General features: G+C 40.0%; 1 protein-coding gene across 1 annotated transcript in view; it reads right to left on the bottom strand.

The window, feature by feature from the left end:
* LOC102487548 (vomeronasal type-2 receptor 26) overlaps positions 1–10,435 on the bottom strand; it is a 40,305-nt gene extending 29,870 nt beyond the window's left edge. The window contains exon 1 of the mRNA XM_006166792.1: positions 10,151–10,435. Within this exon, the coding sequence (XP_006166854.1) occupies positions 10,151–10,435 (285 nt within the window). The remainder of the gene's footprint in view (positions 1–10,150) is intronic.
* Positions 10,436–10,440: the final 5 nt, after the last annotated feature.

Raw genomic sequence — 10,440 nt, 5'->3', positions numbered from 1 at the left:
GCCTTAAGTTTCAAGGAAATATCCTTACCAGTTCAAAACTGCTTTTCTTAAAACCATCAGCTGAACTTGCTATTGTAAGTAGTTAAATTACTTATGATATTGTGTGATCAATGAAATGTTGGGGGAAAAGGAACTGAAGATAACTGTAGACAGCAGAGATAGTGTAATAAGAGAGTGCAATAGGGCAGAGGGTCAGACATGGGGTAAAAAACATATATATATATATGAAAGTAGTAATAGAATTTTATGGATGATAACATGCATGATTAAGCCACTATCCAGTTCATTCCAGATGGGAAACCACATTTAGTATGTTGTGATGATGCTCAGGGAATGAATGTAAATTAATAAAAAATTTTTTTTCAGAAGAAAAAAAAGGCATTAAAAATACATATCTGATGACTGCAGTAAGCTATATAGCCCTAGGTAGGTGCTACTTTATAGTATGTTCATTCTATTCACTGAGGTTTATGCCTAAAGTCAGACTTGTGTTCATGGATATGCATACTTCCGCTGTGCTTGCTATTGAAAATATTTAGATTTATTAAGATATTTAGGGAAACAGTAAAATGGGGGAGGCAGAGAAAGCAATAATAGATATCAGACACAATGTGGGAGGAGGGTGGGAGATGGCAGAGAGTGAGATAGGGAATCAAGGATGGGAAAAAGGCAAAATATACAGAAAACAAGAAATGGAAAATTATGTGTTGACAATAACACATATGTTGATGTGCTTGATTGAGCCAATATACAGTGTACTGTGAATAGAAAAATCTCATTTTATATGCTATAATGATGTACAGTGAATGAATGTAAATAAATAAATAAAAATAAATAAATAAATAAAAAGAGTCCGCATTCTTTTTTGTGGAACAGATGCTTTTAGTTTTCCTTCTTTTTTTTTTGAGAGGTTTTCGCTATAGGGTGCGTGCGCTCACCAGACAGACAGAGAGAGACATAGAGACAGAAAGCAAGAAATCACCCCCCCAGAGGGGATGGTCACGCCACAATCCCTTCTCCTCCATTCTCCTCTTGGGATCTTGGGCACACACGCACACGCGCCCAGCGTGAGTTTTAAGCCACCGGGTCCGGGACACAAACTGTGATCGACTACATGGGAGTCCAGCGACATAGCCATTATGCTAACTGGTTCCCTAGTCTTCCTTCTTCATGGCAGTCTGAAAGTCATTCAGAGACCAAAGAACAATCCATTTCACCCCAATTGGAAGACATCACTCTCAAATCTGCATTCTCTACAGATTCCTTCTGAAAGTCTTCACCCTCAGAATTACTGTTATTAACTAATAACTCTCTCTCTAACATTGTTGTCACCCTTCTTTTCTGAGTTGGGTTGCTGAACAGAATCCAGGCTCACGCATTCTTCTTGGGAGTGAAATACATTCAAATCTTCAAGGACAATCAGTTCCTCAGGGTTAGCTTTCATACACAGAGACACCGCCTTTTTCTGCTGGGTTCCTTCTTTAGGCAGAATCTTCACCAAAGGTCGAAGATGCACTCTGTTCTGAAGGCTTGAGCTCACATTTTTCATAATAATCAAGGTCTCCTTGACTTTCTGACTGGCCTGGACCAGACTTGGCTTGGGCAAGGTGATGAAGTGCTCTAGCACCAGCTGGTGAGTGGTTCTGGGCCCACTAGTAGTATCTCAAAGCAGATCTTAGCCTAGTTTGGAGTCTGCAGGAGCTCTCAGAATAAAAGACTGGTTTTTCAGGGATAGGAACCACTTTGCAGCCAAGATGGCTTGTAACCACAGATAACACTTGTTTCTGGGAACTTCAAAAGTCCCCTTTTACTGAAAATCTGTCAGAGAGCCAAGCTCTTCGAGCCTCTGCTGCCCCTGGGCTCTGGCTGGGGACATGGCTGTCATGATTCATGTTTCTGTGTCATGGCCAGGTTGAATTCTGATTCTAGTTCTAGTTTGCACAGAGCCTGGGGGTTATTGTTCATTGGTGGTGACTGATTTGGAACCTGAACCTTTTCACGTGGTCTGACCATGTCATAATCTTTGTGATGTGAGGAATACAGGGAGGCAGGTTTGTCCATTTTTTTCTTGTGTGTGTGTGTTTTTTTTTTTAATTTAGCTTTATTTTTTTACTTATATATTTTTATTATTATTCATACATTAAATCACTGTACATAATGTAGATTGTGAAGAGACTGTACCCAGCATGATATACACCTCAGTCCAGCCCAGTTGAGACCACCATACACATCCTCATCAACATATAATAAACCTTATCTGTGTTCCACAGGTGTTTTACCTCTTCATTTCCCCCAAATTTCCTATGCTCTTCCCCTCTCATACTCTCTTTCCAGTTTGTCTCTAGTGTCCATTACAATTTTTAATATTTTTATGTTCTCCAGTCTTTCAGTCTCTACCATAGAGTGTCAACAGTTGGTATATGTTAAGTGAAGACATGCAATGTCTCTCTTTCATAGCCTGACTTGCTTCACTCAGCAACACATCTTCCATATTTGTCCACTTTCTATCAAATTCCATGGTCTTCTTTTTTATGGCTGAATAGTATTCCATGGAGTATATGTGCCACAATTTTTCAATCCATTCATCTGTTTGTGGACATTTGGGTTGGTTCCATGTCTTAGCAACCGTGAATAAGGCTGCAATGAATATAGATGTGCAAGTGCTTTTCTAACTGAGTGCTTTCCTGTCCTTTGGGTAGATACCCAGGAATGGAATTGCTAGATCACATGGTAGTTCTATCTGAAGGTCTTCGAGGAACCTCCATATCATTCTCCACAGTGGATGGACCAATTTTCATTCCCACCAACAGTGTAGGAGTGTTGCCCTTTCATCACATCTCCTCCAGCACTTATCATTATTATTTTTTTAATCTTTGCCATTCTGACTGGGGTTAGGTGGTATCTCATTGTGGTTTTTATCTGCATCTCCCTTACAATGAGGGATGTTGAGCATTTTTTCATATGCTTTTTTGGCTGTTCATATGTCTTCCTTAGAGAGTTGTTTATTCAGCTCATTTTCCCATCTTTTAATTGGATTAATAATTTTCTTCCAGGTAAACTGCTTCAGTTCCCTGTGTATTTTGGTTATCAGTCCCTTATCTGAGGCAAAGTTAACAAAAATTCTCTCCCATTCTGAGGGTGGTTGATTCACACTAATTACAGTGTCCTTTGCTGTGCAGAAACTCCTTAATCTGATGTAATCCCACTTGTCTATTTGGAAGATTATTGCCTGTGCTTTGGGGGTCTTGCTTAAGAAGTCTTTGCCTACCCCAATGACTCCCAGAGTTCCCCCCAGTGTTTTCCACCAGTAGTTTTATAGTTTGTGGTCTTAGGTTTAGATCTTTGATACACTTTGAGTTGATTTTTGTTAATGGTGACAGATAGGGGTTCAGGTTCATCTTTCTGCAAGTGGATACCCAGTTTTTCCAACTTCATTTGCTAAAGAGGTTTCCTTTTTCCCGGTAGATTGACTGGTACCCTGTTTCAAAGATGAGTTGACTGGGGACCAACAGTTAGCGTAATGGCTATGTCGCTGGACTCCCATGTAGTCGATTGCAGTCTGCGTCCCAGACTCACTGGCTTAAAACTCATACTGGGCACGTGTGTGTACGTGCCCAAGATCCTGAGAGGAGAATGGAGGAGAAGGGATTGTGGTGTGGCCACCCCCCTGGGGGGTGATTTCTCGCTTTCTGTCTCTCTGTCTCTCTCTGTCTGGCGAGCGCACATGCCCTATAGCAAAAATCTCTTTGAAAAAAAAAGAAAAAAAAAGATGACTTGGCTGTACGTTTTGGGGTTTATTTCTGGAGTCTCTACTCTGTTCCATTGATCCTCATGTCTATTTTTGTGCCAATACCATGCTGTTTTGATTATCACTGCTTTGTAATATATTTTGGGGTCAGGGAGTGAGATGTCATCTACTCCAGTCTTCTTGTGCAGGAGGATGGCTTTAGCAAAATGGGGTCTTTTATGGTTCTAGACAAATTCTATGATTGTCTTTTCTAGATCTGTGAAGAATGTCTCTTGTAATTTTATCGGGATTGCATTAAACATGTAGATTAATTTGGGTAGGATTGCTATTTTTATTATATTGATTCTGCCAATCCAGAAACATGGGATGTCCTTCCACTTTTTAGTGTCCTTTTCAATTTCCTTTTTAAAGTTTGCATAGTTTTCCTTGTAGAGGTATTTGACTTCCTTGGTTAGTTTTATTCCTAAGTATCTTATGCTTCTTGTGGCTATGGTAAATGGAATTACATTCTTCAATTCTTTCTCTGTCTGCTTGTTGTTTGTATAAAGAAATGCTATAGATTTTTGTAAATTAATTTTATATCCTTCCACTTTACTGTATGCATTTATTACTTTGAGAAGTTTTTTCATGGATAATATTTGGCCTTCTATGTATGCAGTCATGTCATCTGCACCCCAGAAGACAGAAGGGCCCTTCAGGAAGTGGGTCTACAGGGATTTGTGCCTGTGTTTCATTTTAACTTGTGACTGAGGTATAAAATGAAGTTGCTCAGTCTCTGGGTGTCTGGAAAAGATAAAAGGCTTTAACTCTCTTTGTCTGGATCCAAAACGTTATTCTATTGGTGGAGAGTAGTAATGAAATAACTAATATAAAAATTATATTGTCTTGGGGCCAGCAGGTAGTGTGGTGCTTACGGTGCTGGACTTTTATGTGACTGCAGTTTGAGTACTAGAATGGGCAGCTTGAAAATCATGCCAGTGTGTGTGCACGTGTGCCCAAAATCTTAACCACCATGCCACCTGACATCTCTTTCTGTAGTTAAGAAAGAGACGGAGGAGAAGGGTGCTCACCCTCCTTAGGGGGTGGGTTCTCAATTTCTCAATTTTCTCACTTTTCTTCTTGCTGCCTCTCTCTGTCTCACTGTCTCTCATGGTGAGTGTACATGCCCTATTGCAAAAACCTAAAAGAAAGTTTATATTGTCTTAAGGAAAAGGTGTTCTGGTCTGATTTGTTTATACAAACTGATAGACTGACTTAATGTCATATAGGCTGGGTGGCCAGATTTTGCAATAATATTAATAATAATGATACAGGATACCTATTTTAATTTGAACTTCAATAAACAACAAATAATAATCTAGTGTAGTATTTATATGAAACATTTAAAATAAACTTGTACTAAAAAGTTTACTGTGAAATTCAAATTTAATTAGGGGTCCAGTATTTTATATGGCAACCATACATGTCTGAGAAAACAAGAGAGTTTATTTGTTTTCAGTACATGGAGTTTTTAATTCTTTAAATGTGCTTTAATTTGAAAGCAAAGGAAAAGGAATCTCCTACAAAAACTTCCAGCTCAGAAGCATTTTACATAGAATCCACACTATGTAATCAAAGTGAATGAATCCTTGGACAAGTCAGCCTTTTTGAACATTTTTTTTTTTTGAGAGGTATTTGCTATAGGGTGTGTGCGCTCACCAGACAGACACAGAGAGACAGAGAGACAGAAAGCAAGAAATCACCTCCCAGGAGGTATGGCCATGCCGCAATCCCTTCTCCTCTGTCTCCTCTTGGGATCCTGGGCACGCACACACACGCACCCGGTGTGAGTTTTAAGCCACCAGGTCTGGGACACGAACTGCAGTCTACTACATTGGAGTCCAACGACATAGCCATTATGCTAACTGCTGGTCCCGCCTTTTTGATCATTTGACGTTAAAAACATCTATAGATATTTATCAGGTAGAGGATCAAGATAGCAGGGCCGGCAGGTGGCATGGTGGTTAAGTGTGCTGGAACCCCACAGGTCAAGTCCTAGAACTGACGGCTTCCTTTCTCACTTGCCCTCTCTCTCTTGGTCTGTCTCTCTCTGTTTAAAATTTAAATAAATAAATAAATAAAGTTAAAATAATAATTATTTTTTAAGAAGATGACTGAGTAGAAGTACCCATCACTAATCTTCTCCATAAAAAAAGAACAAAACAAAAAAATACACTTATAGTGCAATATGTAGAGAAGAACACTGGAATCCACTAAGGAACTGTCCAGAGCCTTCTGGCACATGAAGACATAGAAGGAGAACATGAAAAGAAGTAAAATACCCTGCTAAGATGGACAGGCAGGAGCCAGGAGAGACTCCTTATTGCTGGGGAAGGGTGAGAGATCATTAACAGCTCCCTCCCTATGACTACCCTTGACAACTGCATTCATAGCTGCCTGGGAGCTCAGAGATCCTCATGGACCCAGGCTCAATAAAGCATTTTCTCTGAACTCCATGAGTTTGCATATGTCCAGGGAAGGACCTTTGCTGGGTAACTCTAATCTCTCATAACTCAAGCTGCTACAGAACTATACTATTTTGAGAACAGGGCCCCTACTAGAGTAAAGCCTACCCTAAAGAACAATGACCACCACATCTCCACATACCTGAGAACCCACTGAAATTTCACCATATCCAAGTAGGAAGCTGCAGCTGCCTAGCTAGATTAAACAGTTAAGGTCATGACCTGGTATCCAAGCCCATGAAGTACACCATACACTCCAGGACATTGATGGACTGGTGCAGAAGGAAGACTGTTCCCATGAAAGAAACCCCATGGAGACTACACTACTATGTCCATCCAGAACCAAAACCAATACACTTTACCTAATCAACACTACAGGATATATCCTTAGGAAAAAACCTTCTACACAGAAAGCTATTCCACAGTATTGCAAGAGGTGACTGTCCCTCCTGATGCAGTTATCAGTGCAGGGACACAAGAAACATGAAAACACAAAGAAACATGATGTATTTGAAAGAATACAATAATTTCCCTATAATAGATTCCAAAGAAAATAAAAATGTGAAATGCTTTAATAGACGTAAGTTTTACATTGAAAATGAAGTATATGGAATATCCTTGATTTGAGTGTCATGTACTGTATGTGTACTTTGAAACACCACATTGTGGGGGCCAGCAGGTGACAAGGTAGCTGAGGCACTGGGCTCCCACATGGCTGACAGCAGTTTAAATCCCAGACCTGGCAGCTCAAAAATAACAATAAATAAATGCATAAATAAATGTTAAAAAAAAGAAACAAAAGAAAAACCACATTGTGTGCTTTAGAGATGTACGACAATTAAATATGAATTAGAAATCATAAAATTTTTAAAAGGTCTACATTTTTATTTTAAGAAAGCTCAGCAACATAGAAGAAAATACAGAGAAGCAATTTAACAAAATCAGACAAATGATTCAAGATCACAATGAGAAATTCAACAAAGAGACAAAAATATTAACAAGAAACAAACAGTAATTCTCAAACTGAAGAATTCAGTAAATGAAATACAAAGTGAGCACTAGCAGCAGACTACATCAAACATAAGAAAGAATCTCAAATCTTGAAGATAAGATTTTTGTATATCAGCCAATCAGAAAAAAGGAAAAAAAAAGAATGAAAATAGCTACAGAACTTATGAGATACCATCAAGCAAAGAAATATTCACAATATGAGAGTTCAGAAGGGAAAGATACAAAGATAGGAACAGAAAGCTCATTTGATAAAATAATAACTGAAACCTTCTCAAGTATTAGAAGAGATATGGAAATCCAGATAGAAAATGATTAATGATCCCCAAAAAGATTCAATTCAAAGACAGTTATATAGACATAGAAATTATAATTTAAAATGTCTAAAGTCAAAGACAGAGAGACTTCCAAAAGTATCAAGAGAAAAATGACATGTCACATATTATAAGAGAGCTCCTATCAGACTGACAGCAGATTACTGAGAAACTAGGCAGGTCAGAAGAAAATATATTTAATATATATATTCAAAATACTAAAAGAAAAAAAAACTTCCAACCAAGAATACTATACCCAACAAACTTATTTTTCAGAACCAAAGGAAAAATAAAATATTTCATAGACAATCAAGTACTGAGGGAATTCTCCACTACCAGACCAGCTTACAAAAAATCCTTAAAGTGTAACAGTAGTGTAATGCTCTACAGTGCTGGAAACCACATGGAAGATTGACATTTGTTCCCAGGTCAACCTGTGCATGCTGGATATACGCACATGGCTCATGACCCTGGTTGGCTGAGAAGGCTTCATAGAGAACTATGGCCTGAGAGTCTGTTGGGGATGATTTTTTCTCTCTATCATGAAATAAATAAACATTTTTTTCTTTACATTGCTGGACTCCCATGTAGTCAAACACAATTCGGGTCCCAGACCCAGCAGCTTAAACTCATGCCGGGCGCATGTGCATGCATACCCAAGATCCCAAGAGGACAATGGAGGAGAAGGGATTGCAGTGTGGCCATTCCCATTGGGGAGGTGGGTGATTTCTCACTTTTTGCCTCTCTGTCTCTCTCTGTCTTTCCAGTGAGCACATATGCCCTATAGCAAAAACCTCTCCCCCATTCCCCCAAAAAACACTTAAAAATTTTAAATTAATTAACTAAAATTCACAAACAATGCTGGTGTCAATGTAAAATGGTGCAACTGCTTTGTAAAACAGTCTGGAAGTCCTCAAATAGTTAAACAAGTTAGCATGTAGCCCAGCAACTCTACTATATGCCTAAGAGATAGGTGTATAGGGACTGAAAACATATAGATGAAAAAAATCTAGGGACCAGCAGTTAGTGTAATGACTATGTTGTTGAACTCCCATGTAGCCGACCTGGTGGTTCGAGTCCTGGACCTGGGGGTGTAAACTCATGCCAGGCACGTGTGCGTGCATGCCCAATATCCCAAGAGGAGGATGGAGGAGAAGGGATTGCAGCGTGGCCATCCCCCTGAGGGAGTGATTTCTCGCTTTCTATCTCTCTGTCTTACTAGCGAGCAAAAACAAAAACAAAAACAAAAAAACAAACAGAAAAAAAAACCTCTCCAAAAAAATCTACATGTGAATATTCATAGCAGTACTATTTTTTAAATTAATAATTAAATTAATTAATTTACTTTGATTCGCTATGGGGCATGCATGAGAGAGAGAGAGAGAGAAAGCTGCCAGGTCCAGTACTCGATCCATGGTTGGCCATATGGGATTCCAATGCCTCAATCACAGTAACAGCTGCTGGCCTCACATAGCAGCACTATGTACAAAATTCCCAAAGAGGAAACAGCTCAATGTTCATCAATTGCTGAATGGGTAGACAAAATGTAGTCAGTGCATATGCTAGAATCTTTTTCATTTAATTTGCTAGAAAGTGTGTTTGATCACTGGAGAGGGACAAGAGAGAGCAAAGAAAACTGAGAAAGCATCTCCCATACAGGACAGTCATGCCACAGTTTCTTCTCCATTTCTCTCTCCTTTGGGGATTTTGGGCATGCATGCCTTTGCACCTGGTGTGTTTCTCAAGCCACCAGGTCTAGGATTCAAAATGCAAAGTCAGTTGTGTGGGTTCCAGCTGCCTTAACCACATTATCACAGGCTGGGCCAGGTATGCTAGAATTTAAATCATGAATAAGAAGGAATGAAGCCCTGACACAGGCCACAACACGGATGAACCTTGGAAACATGATGCTCAGTGCAAGAAGGCACTCACAGGAGACCAGAAATTGTACATTCCCACTTACGTGAAAATGTAGATTAATCGTCCACATAGACAGGATGTAGATTAATCATTATCAGCTGTAAGGGGGATGGAAAGTGTAGATAATAGGTTTGGTGGTCTCTTTGTGAGGTAATGAAAATGTTTTCAAATTGATTGGGGTAATGCATGCCCGACTCTGCACACACTAAAAGCTTTGGTGTTGCTTGCTTCAAATGGGTGAATTTTATGGTATACTCACTATATCTCAAATAACCCATTAACATTGTGAACTAGAAGTAAAGGTGGCATTCGACATGAACATTATGGTGGAAATGATGCTAAGGGTCCAAAATTCAGGAATCATCAGTGGGTTGCAGTGAGGCTGGTGTCATGAGCCCCATTCTCTGGATTCAAATCCCGGCTCCAGCACCTCCTGGCTAAGTGAGCTAGGACCTGACATTGTCTTTTCTCTAAACTCAGTTTCTTCATCAATGTGGTGCAGATTGTGTTGCTCTCAAAGACCTTTATGGAAAGATACACAGTGCAAGGCAGGTCTAGTGTTAGCAGGGTACTCAGTCCCACAGCAGGGGCATCTCCGCTTTATCACTATTGTTATTCTTATTGTCAGTGAAGGGAAAGGCTCAGCAAAGACTCACCTGTGGAAACTTATAGAGCCCCAGAAGCCTGGCGATGGGGACAGACACGGCTGAGCGTGTATCTCCGACCAGGGCAGCCCTGGGAGACCTGGGCTGACACATGTAGTTGGGGACCGGCTCCTCCTGACCTGTAAGAAAGTCCATTGTCTCATGGAGCGCTCCGTGCACTGAGTCCCCTGAGTTCCAGATGGAGAAGCCCAGCGTGAGGTTGGGCAGCAGTTGGGTGTCCCTGTTGATCTCCTCAATGGCAAATACAAAACTCTGGGCCACATGGTAGCCCCACATGGAAA

This window comes from Tupaia chinensis, unplaced genomic scaffold (genome assembly GCF_000334495.1).
Source record: "Tupaia chinensis unplaced genomic scaffold, TupChi_1.0 Scaffold144336_1, whole genome shotgun sequence".
Lineage (NCBI taxonomy): Eukaryota > Metazoa > Chordata > Mammalia > Scandentia > Tupaiidae > Tupaia > Tupaia belangeri.
Note: the sequence above shows the minus strand (reverse complement) of the source record. Positions and strands in the feature narration are given on the sequence as shown.